We start from the raw sequence: 15,351 nt of genomic DNA, 5'->3' as shown, positions 1-15,351 counted from the left end.
TTAAAGGCACGCCATTACTACTTCGAAATTTCGCATCCAACAAAAGCAAGCGCTAACATGATCTCTTTTACAGAATTCCTTGGCGAGGCTGAAAGCCTGCTGCGCCGGACTATCATATTCAAGTTGAACGAAAACCTAGATAAAGAAGATCCACCATGGGCGGAACAAGTTCCTACCTTGATCGACGTAAGCTATAATGCTATACTATCGAAACTGCGTACGATTAGCTTTCTGAGCAACTCCCTACATCAAGCTTTGGAACACAGAAAGGAAAAGTGAGCATGGAATGTCTACAAGGTCGGAACCTTTAGTTTGAACATCCACCGCGGCTTTGGCTTGAGATGTGGGGTATTTTCGGGGCCTACCTTGACACCATGGCTATTGCCCTCATAAGTATTGGTATGCATCCAGTTGTCTCATCCCAACCAGGCCAGATACTAATAATAGCATTGTGGCTGTTTATGGCTTATTACATGCATAGTCCAGGTTTCACCGCTTTCTAGAGATTTGTCCAACAAGTTTCAATTATCGGCTGGTTGTAACGGTTGCACATAACCGTTAGGCCACAAGGCAAAAGATCGGGCTATAATCGCTATGTGAATGATTACAGTGGTGCTTACAGCTGCCTATAAAGCCTTATAGCGCTATTACGGTAACCAATCGTAACACTGGCGAAGACTGTGCCTGATAAGAACAGTTGTGCGATAGACTATGGGTAGATTATGTTTACATATTTTTTGATGCTTGTCCCTTTATTTTGTTGATGACAATACGACTTGCTGGACAACGTTCGTGGCCGGCGCAGTCTCAAACATTAGGAAGGCTATTTATTCTATTTGTGTGAGTGATCACCTAGATCGATGCGGCTCAATAGCAGAGGTTTTTGGTTTCAGACAGCCGTCTGGCGAAAGAGTGCACTATGTAGCAGTATCTAGTTATAAAAACCTGCGAAACCTTGCCGGCCTCTTTCGTTTTGCAGGATTACATAACGTGATATGCTAGCTTAAATGTGAGATAGGGCCCGAAATAAATAAGGTGTAGGATGCAGTGCGTCGATCAAACCTCGTCCAGCATATCGCAAATCACGCCAAATGTCGGGCAACTGTCACAAGAACCTCGTGCGTGGTGTCGATTGACCTTTCATGTTGTCCCCTTTCTCTTCTCCCGTGGAAAGTGCAATTAGATTGTGCCCAACATAGTTGCACTTGCTTATTGTTTAGGTGAATTGGAAATGGACGGAAAAGAAATTTGTCGCAGGTGGCGACTACGAAAGTGACAAGGGGTGTTACTCGAGCCTCAGACTACAGGAAGCTATACACTCTCACCCTCCGAAGCTTTTATATATGTTGAAATCAACATTAGTCGAATACGTCCCTAACCAGGATTATTGATCCAGGCTTAGTGGAATTCCGTGATAAATTCCGTTTATAATACAGCCAAGTTGTTATTTATAGATAGGACCTAAAGTAAAATGGAAAAAGTAACGGGAAGGTAAGGGGTCTGAAATATAAAGCAAGGCCCAGTTATATTGCGAATACTATGGTATACAGATTGTTGCTATTTCTAAGGCTAAGTTAGGTCCATACTACCTAGTGGTCAAGATGATTAAGAAAAAATATAGGGACTGAATCTCTCTTGGATACACTGCAATTGTCACTCAATACGCGTTGCTTCCATGGGCGGGCGGCTACGTCGCAAGTCTATTGGATAACCCAGATCTTCTGTGGCTTCTTGTTACGACATAAGCGGCCACGTCACGTGTACCCCACTTTCTCATTCTCACGCTCCCTACTTCTCTACACAAACACAACCAATCCACGAAGGACCGACACTTACATGGACCGACGGCGCTCCAGGACCGACGACGATTCAACTCGTTGTCGCTCCCTTCATGAACCCCCGAATATATATACATTCACTTAGCATTAGTTAGTACACTTAGCTCGACAGCTATCAATAAGACTTCTTTACCTGAATACGCCTAACCCGCCTTATTCACTATTAAGAGACGTGACACTTCGCTTTGCTCAGTACTACGCCCTACGACTCTGCCAACATAAACTTAGAACGGACTAGTTTATCCCTTGGAAAACCCAACCGTCACACTTCTTAATCTCCTTATTGGCTTACTCCGTTCCAGATAACATGCTTCCAGGTATCATCCTCCAAGCAAGAGGTATTTTTAATAACAAGGCCGTTCTCCACGTCCTTTTCCATCTTCTCCAGGCTCCTTCTCAATCTCGTCGTCTCATCGATTGCCTTCTGGAAAGTCGCAATGCGGTACAATGCAATGGGATATCCGAACCAGGGGATAATATAGAATAAAATTCTTGGCATCGGCATCAATGAGGAGGAACACAGGACTTGCCCAGGTCGATAGCGACATTCGGCCCAGGTATTAGACAGATTTGTAGGCAAGGAAGATATCGCTGATGTACATAGAATATGGCTGAGAAATGCCCTAATGTAAGATATTTGTTAGCAACTCGCCTGATACAAACATGCTCAAGAACTGAAAAGAATGGGAATAATACAACGAAGTGTGGATCAGCGAATTCTTCCAGCGTTGAGATAGTATCTGGACGCTTGCCTCCTGTGCTAACAAAGACAACTCTCGAACGTCTTCAAGTAAAGATCTCTGAGCCATATGGAGTTGAATAGCATAGTGGTCGGGGCAATTCTGTCTCGCTGGATGCTGTTAGTCAGTTCCTCATAGATAGCATACCAAACAAGGGAGACCCTTCTGTGACCCTCTAATGCACACCTTCATTTCCATCTAGCATCTGTAACTCGCTATACCGCTTGAGCTTAGCAAGTATAGAAATTCTCAAATCATCGGCGTTGAGCGCCGGGGGGGCTGAGAAAACCTGCTCGAGGCGGGTTTCAGAATAAAGTGCTCGCTGGTGCTCGGTATGCTCCATACTTCTAGTGCCAAGCGAAATTTGACCCTAAGCAGCAAAAAGGTAAAAGGAGTTAGTCTTTCCTAGTTATCGTTATTCCCGGCAACATTGAAATTGACAGTGAAAAATGACAACGGCCGCTAATGGTCCCCTCTGGCTGCCAAAAGATAAATATCAGAGCAAATATCAAGAAAGAAGAACGTCCAACTAGTCTGATATAATCGGGTATTCAGCTATGCTATTATCTGAAGTACTGGTAACCCAGAAGTAAAATGCACCCGAAGGCCTCAAACCGCCTGCGGAGTCATATTGCAGTGACTAGACAAATTTAATCGTCAGTGACTTCATTCATCCAACAAGATCTATTCTCCAGGACACCCTCATGAAGGATCTTGCAGTTTCAACCCCAGCTTACGTGGCCAATATCTCCCACCGTCCAATCAGCCTTTTGATGGGAGGCCTCAATTCTTGTGAATGTCACAGCTCCTGGATTTTATTTGTGCTATAAAGGTCAAAACTACCCAGCGTAATCTACACAAGCTCCTAAGCTTACTAACCTCGACCATAGCTAAAATGGGACCATTCAATGATAAAGTCAAAAGCTTGGCCAAGCCCACTGCTTTGGACGCCATAGACTGGTTAAATGAACACGAAGACGTTAAAGGCTTCCATTTCAAAATTTGCGAGGCTCGAATTGATGCTGATGGCGAATATCACGATGATTTGGTGTTCTACCTAGCCAAGATCTCACGCCTAGTAGCTCTAGACGAATTCAGCATGGAGACTGAAGATAGCAGTCGCGTTGTAAAGGTATATAAGGCAGACAAATATGATATCCCCATATTACAATTACTTCAGGCAAAGGCTTAACATAGTTTAATAGGTTAGCCTTCGACTTTCCGCAGTTGCGGTTCAACAAAACATGACTTTAGAGGTTGCTATCCGAACTCTCTGCAAGTCCATGATGACTACTGGGACCGAAGGCAAACAACTCTTTGTTGAAAACCTGACACCAAGATCTATCTGGGGCATCATACCACTCTCTGATATCTTTCGAGCCTACTGGACAGCTTCCTTCTTCAACAAGATTCTCTCAGAAGGTCCTCGCGTACTGTCGAGTTTGGCAGAGGACTTTATGAGGGAAAGCCGACCCTATCTCAACCCTACGTAAGCCTTGCCACATCGGTTAAGTTCTTGAAGAGTTCATCCATTCTACACTGCTTCCTTTGAACTGACACAAGCGTTATAGCTTCATGGTTTTCGCATTTGCGGCTTTAGCAGGACTACATGACTGCTTTCACCTTATGCAACATTTCTATAATCTTGACCTGGCAGAGACATTTGACCTACCAAATTTCATCCAGAGCGTCCTCCCGACTGTTGGGGTTGTCTTCACCTTTTTCTCTGTATGGCATCCCTGTTGGCTGATGTAGATTCAGAACCACTAACTTCCTCAAGCAAAGGACGTCAGCAGGCGAGTCTTTAGGTGAGCAGAAGCAAAAGTTCGATTTTTGCATCCAGCGCTTTGTCGAGAGCTATGATGAGGTCCTAAAACAGTTTGGGATAGTTCAATGTCGGTAATTTCATGGATCCTAAAAGAGCTTCCACTAACCAGGTTTTTTAAATCTAATAGCACCTACAGGGCATATGCCACTTCGAGATAGAAGCTGGATGCACTTGGTGTGCAACAGCCTTTGCAAGATGTCAAATGCGGCTTCAAGTGTCCTGGTTTTGAGAAAGGACCTTCTTGATGAGGTAATGAACGCCTCAATCCAAGCGCAGAACAATGCAATCCAGGGTGGAATAGTCGCTCTGGGATTCCCCAAGATATACTGCCACATCCTAGTAAATCCCTTGGGATCTTTGAACCATCTTGGTATTCATGGCGCCCAGAAGACCTTGATATGTTCTTTGAAGCGGTACAACAGAGCGACCTGGTTGGCCGCCGGCCTAAGGTCGATGCGATCAATGGTGGATATCTACAGAGAGACCAAATCAACGAAAGTTGGTATCGAGACTTGGACTTCGAGTATGCGATGGCTCTCGTAGCGCCTCACGAAGTCACCAACGTTGAGGTTGGCTCTGAAAAGCAAGTGGGAAATCTCAACGACATGCTCGCAGCCTTTGACAGATACTACTGCGATCCTGTTTACCCAGATCATAAGAAGTATCCCCCCTCCTATCAGCCAGGATGTAATACCACCCATTGTGACTGTGGTTCATCAGCACCGCCGAAGGTATTATCGATATCATGGGGTTGGACAGAAGCTGCATTCACCTCAGATTATCTACAACGCCAGTGCCTTGAGTTCCTAAAATTAGGTCTTATGGGTACAACCGTCATCGTTAGTGTGTCCGACCACGGTACAGCGAGCGAAGGCGGTGCCTTTTGTATTGACGACAAGATGGGCAATGGTACTAGTGGAAGGTTCAGTCCCACGTTTCCAGCATCATGCCCCTGGGTCACAAGTGTTGGAGGAACGCAAATGCTATATTCCAGTGCACCCAGGATACCAATAAAAGATAGGATCGAGAAAGTCTATCGAAAAATTGCATTTGAGACACTAAACTCTTCTGGGGGTGGTTTCAGCAATATCTTTTCTGCTCCTTCCTACCAAGCTCCGCACATTGCCTCATATAATGACATCGAGAAAGATCATTTGGATAAGATTCGAAGTCGTTTTAATAGTACAGGCAGGGGTTTTCCTGATGTTTCAGCTCGAGCTGATTCCTATCTTATTGCGCTTAAAGGGAAGTGGCAGTATGTCTCTGGTACTTCAGCATCAAACCCGGTGTTTGCTTCTATTATCACGTTAACTAACAGCGAACGTATGAATGCTGGTAAAGAACCTGTTGGGTTTATTAACCCAGTACTATATGCTAAGCCAGATATACTTAATGATGTCATGATAGGGTCGAACAAGGGATGCGGTGTTGATGAGGCATTTCAGGCGACAGGTGGTTGGGATGCAGTGACAGGCCTGGGGAGTCCAGATTATGAGCGAATGCGAGATTTTTTTATGAGCCTGCCATGATCCCGCGGAGCAGGCCTGTATAATCAATTATCTTTATCTTCTTGCTCTGTTTCTTAACAGGCTTCCTACCTGCTGCCCTTATTATAATAGTATATATTATATTTCTCTCAACATTAATATGTAAAGGCTATAATATAGTTACTTTAGATATTAACCTCTAAAGGCTTTCTTATCTAATTAGTACTTATAATACTATTAATAGCTTTAATATAGTAGCACTAACTTAAATAATAAATCCTATCAAAAATACTACTATGAGAAAGACTTTTTATCTAAGGTCCAATTAGATATTTTGATTAGACAACCCTTATCAGCTGAAGAATACTAATTTTAGCGCCTACAGTTAGATCTAATAATTAATTATATCTATGATATTTTGTGAGAAGGAAAATCATTTTATTATCATATTATACTTAAATCTTACTAACTTACAAGTTTTTATAAATATTAAATTGCTTATTGTGGTTAAAACAGAGTTCGTCGGTTACCCCAGATTTAGTTCGTCGGTTGCTATGCGACGCAGGGACAGGCTTGTAAGTAGGTAGGCTAGCTGGCTGAGCTTCTATACAGGCGCAACGCAAAGGCAGTATATCAGCAGTAGACACATTATGGCTAGACTAGACTGACAGTTAAAGTGAGATACGTACTATCAGTGTCTTGCGTCTTGCTGGTCTACATCTTCCGTTTGACAGCGGAGAGTTGGTTAGCAAAGCTCACGTGGAGGCGCACGCTAATGATTTCGTAGAAACTCTGCTAACACATGTTGAGAGAGGCTAGACTTAAGCTTATGCTAGAACAAGGCAATCTGGTAACGCCACAATGTCATTGCCTGCTGTTCTATGGATATTATCTACAGCCTTGATCACACCGTTAACTAGCTTCTGTTCCGACGAATGACATTTAGCTGTATACGCCTGTGGCTATGTGACCTATTATTACTCTTGTTAGATCTAACATTCCCAGATTCAGCCCCAACTGGCTTGCATCTCTCAGCCCAGCCAGCGACTAAGCCTCACTTAATCCAAACCATAGCCCTTTCCTACACCAAGGATAGGAATATAAATACATTGATATTCATCCCGATTATCCTAGAAGCTATCATCACAAGTCACAAGCAACCAGCCTCTACTGCATACAGTTCAGTTTTAAATACCAACCACACCTACCTCTATCTACTTAACGGTTATATCCATCACCATGCTCTTGAAGGCCATCCTCGCCACAGCTATTACAGCTACTTCAGCTGTTGCTGCTCCTCTCGAAGCGCGCGACGTAACAACAGTAACAGTAACAGCAACAGAATGCTCAGGATCAACAACCACACCAAAACTATCACCACCATCAGGATCATCTTCCTACTTTTCTCCATCAGACACCTGGCAGTACTCTGTTCATAATGGCGCTATTGCAGCTGCCCCGAACTTTGTCGAGATCTACAAGAGCACTGGCAACGGCGGCAAGGATCAGTCAGCCCTTGTGACTTTCACCTATCCTGTTGCCGCTAAGGGCAGACAGTGTCAGCTGGAGTTCCACCTCCCTGCTGAAGCGAGTCCTGCCGGAAGCAAGAAGATCCAAGTGTTCAGCAGTAACAAGCCGGCTCCAGGTCCTACCAGCAGCTGGGCTCCCGGAAATCAGCGCGGTAACCATGTCGGAACCCTGTCAGTTGTAGCAGGAGGAGCTGCCACTTGGGATTCCGCTCAGAAGCCCTCTCTCGCCTTCAAAACACCTTGCAAGGCACCTGGTACTGTGGAAGCATTTGAGTTTGTAGGAGTCGGTGACTTTAACTTAATTAACTGGAGCCCTTTATCAGGGTATGGACCTCGGATTGTTTATTAATCTAGCACTTAATAATTATTAGTATAGAGACTTAATATTTATTATATTTCTTCTAGTATAAACATATAAAGGATATAATATAGTTAATAAATATTAATTTCTATATGCTTCCTTAGCTACTAAATATTAATAGTACTTATCTATATACCTAATCTTATCTGGAGTCTTATAAAGAAAGACTTTTAATCTATGCTCCTGATTAGGTGCTCTAGACAGGCAACCCCTGTCAGTTCAAGAGCGCCAATTCTAGAGCCTACACTTAAACCTAGCAATTGATTATACTAACAGCATTTAATCAAGAGATTGAGCATTCTATCAGCATCCCGCCATTAAGGTTTTACTAACTTACAAGTTTTTTTATAGATTTGACTGCGTGTTGCAGCTAAAATGGAGTTCGTCGGTTGCCCCATGTCATGCTAGCGCTGTTTCTTTTCCCACCAAAAATAATTCGTCGGTTGCCAAACGACGCGGGGTATATAGCTAGAGGGCCGAGTTTAAGTCCACCTTGAAGTTAGTACGCGAGGTTATCGGGGAGGGGAAGAGACTGACTATACAACTTACTCGGTCGTATGAACGAGTACGCCAATGGCGAGAGAGATGGGGTTGGTCACCACTCAGCTCAGATGCCTACGAGTCCCCTCCGCCGTACTCTCCGCCTCGAGGGCTATCTACCCAATCTCCTCAAGCATCATCACCCCCACGGATAGTCAGATCTTCCCCTCTCCAGCAATCCTCGTCGCCTACCCCAGACCCTATCCCAAATCCACCAATCCCAGGCGATGCAGCACCATCAGCCGAGGTTCTCTTTAACTGGGTGAATACCTTCGCAAAGGATCATGGGTTTGGTATTGTTCGACGGAATGCCTACTCATATAAAGGCCGGAAGATCAGATATTCATTCCAATGCGATCGATTCAGAGAACCTAGGCCTGCTGAAGGCGTAGGGATCCGACAACGTAAATCCAGGAAGTGTGGTTGTAAGTGGATGGTCGTTGCAGAGGCGTTAGAGGAGGGTAAGTGGCTTTTACGACAGCACTCAAACCCCGAACACAGCCAGCACAACCACGGGCGCAGCATCGGAACATCTGCCCATCCCTCCCATAGGAGGCTCACTACGGCTATTAGGGCTACAATTGAATCAACAAGCCGTAGGGTTGGAATCCTGGCTCGCGATGTACGGGCTGTCGTCCGGGAGCAACATCCCGAGTCTGTCTTTACACAGAGGGACATCTATAACGCTAGGTCTCTTATTAACTACGATAAGTTCGATAAATATACATCTACAGCAGCACTTATTAAGCTCTTTGACGAGAGGGAGATTCCCTATCTCGTTAAGTGGGTGGACGACAACCCGGAACGTCTTCTTGGCCTCGTCTAGACCTTCCCCTACTGTCTTCAGATGTGGAAGCGGTTTCCCGAGGTTATCAGCTTTGACAATACATACAACACCAACCGCTTCAAGCTCCCATTGTTCCAGGTAACGGGACAGACTTGCCTAGGGTCGGTCTTCAATACCGCCTTCGGTTTGATCGATAACGAGAGGCGGGAAAGGTTCCAGTTCCTTTCCGAAAGCATTCGGCAATTAGCAGAACAGCACTCGATCTGACAACTAGACATTATCGTCACTAACTTCGACGATTCGATGAAAGCCGCCCTGAACGATCAGTTCTCTAAGGTACAGCAGCAGCTCTGCATCCACCATATCAATTCCAACGCCCTGCTGAGGTCGAAGCAGAAGTGGGTTAAGGACCGCAGCCACGATAGTAGCAGCAGTAGTCTTGATAGCAGCGACGGGGAGGCACCTGCCCCACAGACAGAGGCAGAGCTGAGCCCCAGAGACCGACAGTTCATCCACGCGCCAGCAGCCGAGGCTATCCCTCATAGCTATCGAGGGGTTCTTATAATGTGGAAGCTTGTCCTCTTCGCCGAGACTGAAGAGGCTCACGAGAAGGCGTGGGTAAACCTTTGTCGGGAGTTTGATGATTAGCGGGCTATCCTACGATATCTCCATGGAACCTACACGCCTGTGAAGGCTTAGTGGGCACGCTGTTTCATCCGCAAGTATCGCAACTTCGGCATCCGCGTTACCTCTGGCACAAAAGCACGCAATAACAACGTCAAGAGCTACCTTCTAATGGTATGAGCCACCTCTATCGGCTAGTGGAGGTGATACAGGATATGATAAGGGACCAAGAGCGGGACTTTACCTATGCTAGCGTAGAGGATAAGGTGCTAACTGCCCCTTAGTATCTCGGCTCGAGCTCGGAGTACCTAGGTGAACTGCGAACAAAAGTGGGATGTCTATCTACGGTGGCGGCTATAAGAGTCAGCCTCTAGAGATCCATACCGACGGATCCTCGACCCTAAGATCGCGACTGCTCTTCATGGCAGACCCAAAAATACTATATAAGCTATTCCAGCGCGGCTAACTATTGGGGCGAGCAGCCAGCCTAGTACCTAGACTAATACCCCGCCAGCCATTAAGCTAACTAATTAGGCAATAAGCCATAAACGAGGTCGACCACTAGGGAGTCAGAATAAGTTAATACTTACCAGGCTAATATTAAAAGCGAGCTAATAGGCTAGTAACCAGGCTAATCCCTTATCCTACTGCTAGATATATAGCTAGCTATCTATTCTAGGAATTAAAAGAACTATAGGAGTACGTGCTAGCGAATGAAGGATGTAACCCAGTATTCAGAGGCGAAGGAGTCAATGGGAGCTGCTTAATAACAATAGCGACGAAGAGATCCTTCCTTCTATAGTAGTTAGAGAATAGGTATGTAAATAGCTGCCCTCTAGGGCGTAATAGAACTGATCTTATGCTATATTTAAAACTAGATCTTGTTTTGACGTCCTGCACAGACCTATTCTAGAGGGCTGGATTGATCTGGTTAGTTGGGTGTTGGAAATATTTGCCTGTTAAGGAAGCTGGCTTTACCGCCTTTGCGATGATGTATCTATAGGTCGACGGAAATCTAGCAAATCATATCTCATAAAAGTCATGCCCGTGTAAGAGTCATGCCCGTATATCAATTCCCTAATTATAATAAATAAACTACTTGCCTAATTTTTTATATTAATTGCCTATATAATTATAACCTATTCCCGGTTTCTCGGCTGCACTGAATTTGGCTTCTTATACCTCTCTGCGCCTATAATAATTATACCTATTATAAAGCCGATCTTATGAAGATTGTAAATATTGTCTAATTATGTATTATATATTATAATTATATTTTATATAGGCCTGAACTAATTACTAATTGTAGTCAGATCTTTATACCTAGCCCTTCAATAGTTATATCTCTGCTGAAAACGCGTCTTGAGGTCTAGTTGCTGCTTGATGAAATTAATAGCCCAGCGCTTTCCAACTGGTAATGCGTCGCGATCAGCAAGTAGTCGATGGCATTTCTTTAAGACTATGATACCGGGGAGAAAGTCCTCGCGAATCGAGGTGGAGAACATGCTGAACTATAATCTGTTCCCGTAGATCAGATAGTTTCCGCTCCTTCGGGATAGTATTATTTATAGAGAGTATGCCTTTGCATCGGCGCCGTAGCTTCATAGGGCCAACTTTATATATCTGTCGGAACTTTAATTTAGGGTTATTTTGGAGTGCCTGAAGAGAAAGAAGAACTATTGCCTCTTTATTTAGTTTGGCATACTAGGTGGTTAAGGGTTAATTGATCAGATGGAAAGTGAGGTGTAGGAGGGACCTTTATAATATTCGCTCATCTGTAATGCCCTCTTTTTGTCTACGTTGTATAGAAGTTTCTACATATTTTCTTTAAAAGATTTACTTCTCATTTTATCATTTAGCCAGTCTCCAGTTGTAATCTTGTCAAGTTATATTTCTTAATACCAATCTGATGATGACTAATTAAACACTAATCTTTAGCTCTCTTTGATGAAAGCTCAGGAAACCGTTCATCGTAGACATTGGCTAGGACACCGTCCCTCCAGACGCCCCCAATTGGGAGACAGCGTTGTTGTATATCTGACAGCACCGAGTCAGGATCTCCCTTAAGAAGAACAAAGTCGGCCTTCTTCCCAACTGCAATTTCGCCCCTATCGCTGAATCCAAACCGTTTGGCCACATTAGAGGTGGCCGCCTTGAGCACATCTTCGAGTGTCATTCCAAGCTCATGCTTGAGCAGATACATCTCAATATGCATACCGAGGCCATAGGCCACGCCAAACTCCTGACCGCCAGCATCACTTCCAGCTACCAAAGTAATGCCCGCCTGGTACATCTTTCTGGCTGTTTCGTAGGCATTTTGAACCCTAACTCTAGGTTTCTGTGTTTCCGCTAGTCCTAGAGGCTGGTCTTCAGACTTACGCAACATCATGCGATCAGCCAGAGGATCTTTTCTAAATTCTCGCTGCCACTCCTGCCGCTCAACAGTCTGCGATGCACACAGTACCAAAGTAGGGTTACAATGGATATTGCGTGTTAGCATGATGTCAATGAAGTCATCGCTCGGCGGCTTGTCGAGGAAACAATGGGTAAGGCCGTCGACTCCAGCGTCGAGGAGGTCCTTTGCGCCAGCGTAGCTCAAAGCGTGGCCAACAGCGATGACTCCTGCATTGTGAGCGGCCTCTACCACAGCCTTCTGTATGTCCATCGAGGGTCGCGGAAGGTCGTTCATACCCAGGCTATCCCCCAGCTCATGGAACAACTTGATATACGATGCGCCATGCTTGTTGACTTGTAATTGCACGAAAGGTTCGGCGTCGGCTGGAGATTTCAATAAAGGCCATTTCGAGACTATGTTGTGGACCAGTTGATCACAGTGTGGATGAGACGAGAATCCCTTCTTCATCACAGGAATTGGCCATCCTCCGTCGATAATAGCTCCAATTCCGGAGAACTTATAATCGGCGTATTTATCCTTATTCTGTGAATCACTTGTCGACTGCGTGTTCTGTTAATTTTCCTTCTTTCACGATTAATATCAAAAGGAGACGGAGAAAACCTTTTTGAGTTGTTCGATGTCTTCCACCTCGCTATGCATGTCGCAAACCGTTGTGACGCCGAACCTTAGCGATTGCTCAACACAGTCGTGAATATCACCTGGGATAGGCATGGCGTGGATATGGGCATCAATTAGTCCTGGAATAAGTGTATGTCCTGGACGAGAGAAGCGGGGGAAGTCCTGTTCAGACGGCACATCTCGGTTTGTACAGCCAACTGCGGCGATGAGCCCACGCCGAACAACAATATACCCATCAGCTACAAATTTATAGCCATCGAAAAGGTTGACATCTTCAATGATAAAGCTGTTGTTTTCCTGCATTTTAATAGATTGATAAAGGTACAGTTTATAAGTGAGTCGTAATTGTTAAATAGAACTAGATGCCACGCATGCCGGATTAAATATGTAGTGCTAGGGAAGAAATTCGGAAGTTCCGAATAGGATATATACTCATATAGCACATATACTCCGGAACTCTATCTAATCACATGACCTGAATCTGGCATAAATAAATACTAATGAGTTATATATAATTAGCATATCTAAGTATTATGTATTTTATAAGCTTTTTAAAATAAAATATTAAGTAGTAAGTTCTTAATATTACTTTATGAATAGTACTTTATTTTAGTATTGAATATTTTTAGTTAGTTTTTTATATGCAAATAAACTTATATATTACCTAAAATACTCATTAATAAAAATATATAACTTTAACTTTTATTAATAAATATATGTATTTTATTTTACGGAGAATTTCTTTATGCAATCTATGTAAAGTAAATAACGCAAGACAAAACACTAGTAGATCTGCAGTTCCTATTCCGATATAGTTCCTATTCCGATATAGTTCCTATTCCGATACAGTTCCTATTCCGGGAGTTATGCCTTTAGGAATAGTTACAGCGTAATCAGTTATTTCTAAGTAATATGCAGTAATATGCGCTAGGGGTTAATAAGTAACCCGAAGTCCTGAGCTAAGAAATAAAGTTTCTGCAAAATAAAGGGATTTATATATACGAAAACCTTGCCTTTCCGCATCTGGAGTGACCTATAATGTCAAAAAGCAAGAGCTTGCGCAGCCGTATTACGACCAGGTCATACATACCCCACTTTCTCACTTTTCCACTTTAACATGACTCACTTTTATAATCACTTTACACCAATTATGACAGGACCGAAAGCTTAAATCTTAGTCCCTGAACTCTGGCCAATTAGACAAGGACTGAATAACTTCACATCGGTCTAGGACCGATAACTTTATATCTCGGTCTAAGACTGGTATAATAATAATACCTATTGCCTTATACCCCTAGATTAGTATAAATAGCTATACTCTTTAAGCATTAGATAGAACCTAGCTAACCAGCTATTAATAAAACATCTTTACCTGAATACGCCTTACCTGCTCTATTCACTATTAAGAGACGTAACACTTCGCTACGCTCAGTATCACAACGCCCTACGCATCTGCCAACATAAACCTAGTACGGACTAGTTTATCCCTTGGGAACCACAACCGTCACATATAGCCTTTCATTCCCATAGATGTAAAAAAGTGGCTGGTTTATAGGGGTGGCCAGTCGTGTGGTAACTGACGTTAGGGCAACCTCAGCTAATTAATGACGCTTTGGCGAGCCAGATCTCTTTACCGAATTTTACCCTTATCTAATCAGGAGTGGATACATACTGGCCTGGTTTATTGACGTTTTCTCAACGTGTCCTTGTCCTCTTTTTTTGACCATTGTGGAAATATCAATATCTAATACTTCCATATACCATGGCCCAACCAGTGATCGATGAGGAGGACGATCCTTCCTGGATCTATGATGACGTCTTCCGAATAGCTCGCTTTGAAGGAGATCCTCGATGCAAGCGTAGCGTTATCCACCGACTAGACACAACGTTAACTCTCACACACGGCCACAAACCTAAGAAATGGGGCTTCGCTATTATACGCACCGCTTACGGCCCTGGATCGCACCAGAACTTCGAGCATGCTCTTGAGATTATAAACAATATCGCCCAGCACTGGGTTGAAGACGAAGTCGAGGGTCTCAAGTTCCGAATTACCCAGGGTAAAGAAACGGACTTCCGATATAAGGATGTTCCTGTCGAGGTTGACACGCGCCCAAACGAGGAATTTTTACGCTGCTATGAGAATGACGTTGTGGAGGATCAGAGTCTGGACAACGCCTCTTTCGCTGCGGTGCGCGAATATTTCAAGACCTGGATTGCATCCAAGGGGGGCAGGTCGGACGTTGGGAATACAAGATACGTTGCGTGCATCATGCTCGATGCCGAGACGCTCTCTCAGCTTGCTACTGCGCCTAAAGGCTTTCCTCACGGCTATGATGTTTACAGCTCCTCATATTGGGTCAAGATGGTCGACGTGGAGGCGAGTCCTGACGAGGCGATTCATGTACGTGTGCGTGGAGCTGACGATTTGATAAAATATTGGTTCACGCGGAACATGATACGAAGCCATGTGTTGACACACAGGAAAGATCGCGAATATCCAGGAGTTCTTTACTTTGGCGACCCGCCGTCATTAGGATTTGAGGAAATGGAGTGGCCACCGCTTCCCTAGTTTTAGAGGTC

The 15,351-nt window shown here is 44.1% G+C and overlaps 7 protein-coding genes across 7 annotated transcripts; 5 read left to right on the top strand and 2 right to left on the bottom strand.

The window, feature by feature from the left end:
* Positions 1 to 2,084: 2,084 nt before the first annotated feature.
* Positions 2,085 to 2,507, bottom strand: EDB82DRAFT_494128 (uncharacterized protein). The gene has a single exon (XM_065608469.1). It carries the CDS (start codon positions 2,341 to 2,343, stop codon positions 2,119 to 2,121), a length of 225 nt encoding a protein of 74 aa, XP_065466151.1. The 5' UTR covers positions 2,344 to 2,507; the 3' UTR covers positions 2,085 to 2,118.
* A 959-nt stretch (positions 2,508 to 3,466) lies between these two features.
* EDB82DRAFT_573418 (peptidase S8/S53 domain-containing protein) lies at positions 3,467 to 5,935 on the top strand (the record flags this gene model as incomplete). The annotated part of the gene is made up of 5 exons (XM_065609941.1): positions 3,467 to 3,710; positions 3,784 to 4,067; positions 4,150 to 4,306; positions 4,543 to 4,580; positions 4,747 to 5,935. Exons 1-5 carry the CDS (start codon positions 3,474 to 3,476, stop codon positions 5,933 to 5,935), a joined length of 1,905 nt encoding a protein of 634 aa, XP_065466150.1. The 5' UTR covers positions 3,467 to 3,473.
* A 1,197-nt stretch (positions 5,936 to 7,132) lies between these two features.
* On the top strand, positions 7,133 to 7,796 carry EDB82DRAFT_439151 (uncharacterized protein; the record flags this gene model as incomplete). The annotated part of the gene is made up of 1 exon (XM_025735597.2): positions 7,133 to 7,796. One exon carries the CDS (start codon positions 7,133 to 7,135, stop codon positions 7,769 to 7,771), a length of 639 nt encoding a protein of 212 aa, XP_025587215.2. The 3' UTR covers positions 7,772 to 7,796.
* Positions 7,797 to 8,255: 459 nt separating this feature from the next.
* Positions 8,256 to 8,663, top strand: EDB82DRAFT_439150 (uncharacterized protein; the record flags this gene model as incomplete). Its single annotated transcript, XM_065607784.1, has 1 exon — positions 8,256 to 8,663. A coding segment is annotated over one exon (408 nt), but the record flags the coding sequence as incomplete, so codon positions are not given.
* Positions 8,664 to 9,413: 750 nt separating this feature from the next.
* EDB82DRAFT_473384 (uncharacterized protein) lies at positions 9,414 to 9,758 on the top strand (the record flags this gene model as incomplete). The annotated part of the gene is made up of 1 exon (XM_065607995.1): positions 9,414 to 9,758. The coding sequence occupies one exon, from the start codon at positions 9,414 to 9,416 to the stop codon at positions 9,756 to 9,758; it is 345 nt and encodes a 114-aa protein (XP_065466148.1).
* A 1,856-nt stretch (positions 9,759 to 11,614) lies between these two features.
* EDB82DRAFT_565836 (uncharacterized protein) lies at positions 11,615 to 13,131 on the bottom strand. The gene is made up of 2 exons (XM_065609811.1): positions 12,751 to 13,131; positions 11,615 to 12,690 (listed from the first exon to the last, which is right to left on the bottom strand). Exons 1-2 carry the CDS (start codon positions 13,069 to 13,071, stop codon positions 11,662 to 11,664), a joined length of 1,350 nt encoding a protein of 449 aa, XP_065466147.1. The 5' UTR covers positions 13,072 to 13,131; the 3' UTR covers positions 11,615 to 11,661.
* A 1,373-nt stretch (positions 13,132 to 14,504) lies between these two features.
* EDB82DRAFT_454986 (uncharacterized protein) lies at positions 14,505 to 15,340 on the top strand (the record flags this gene model as incomplete). The annotated part of the gene is made up of 1 exon (XM_025724999.2): positions 14,505 to 15,340. Exon 1 carries the CDS (start codon positions 14,531 to 14,533, stop codon positions 15,338 to 15,340), a length of 810 nt encoding a protein of 269 aa, XP_025587218.1. The 5' UTR covers positions 14,505 to 14,530.
* Positions 15,341 to 15,351: the final 11 nt, after the last annotated feature.

The sequence above is a fragment of the Fusarium venenatum genome (assembly GCF_020744135.1).
Source record: "Fusarium venenatum strain MPI-CAGE-CH-0201 chromosome Unknown EDB82scaffold_1, whole genome shotgun sequence".
In the NCBI taxonomy this organism is placed as follows: Eukaryota; Fungi; Ascomycota; class Sordariomycetes; order Hypocreales; family Nectriaceae; genus Fusarium; species Fusarium venenatum.
This window is presented reverse-complemented; position numbering and strand designations above follow the sequence as displayed.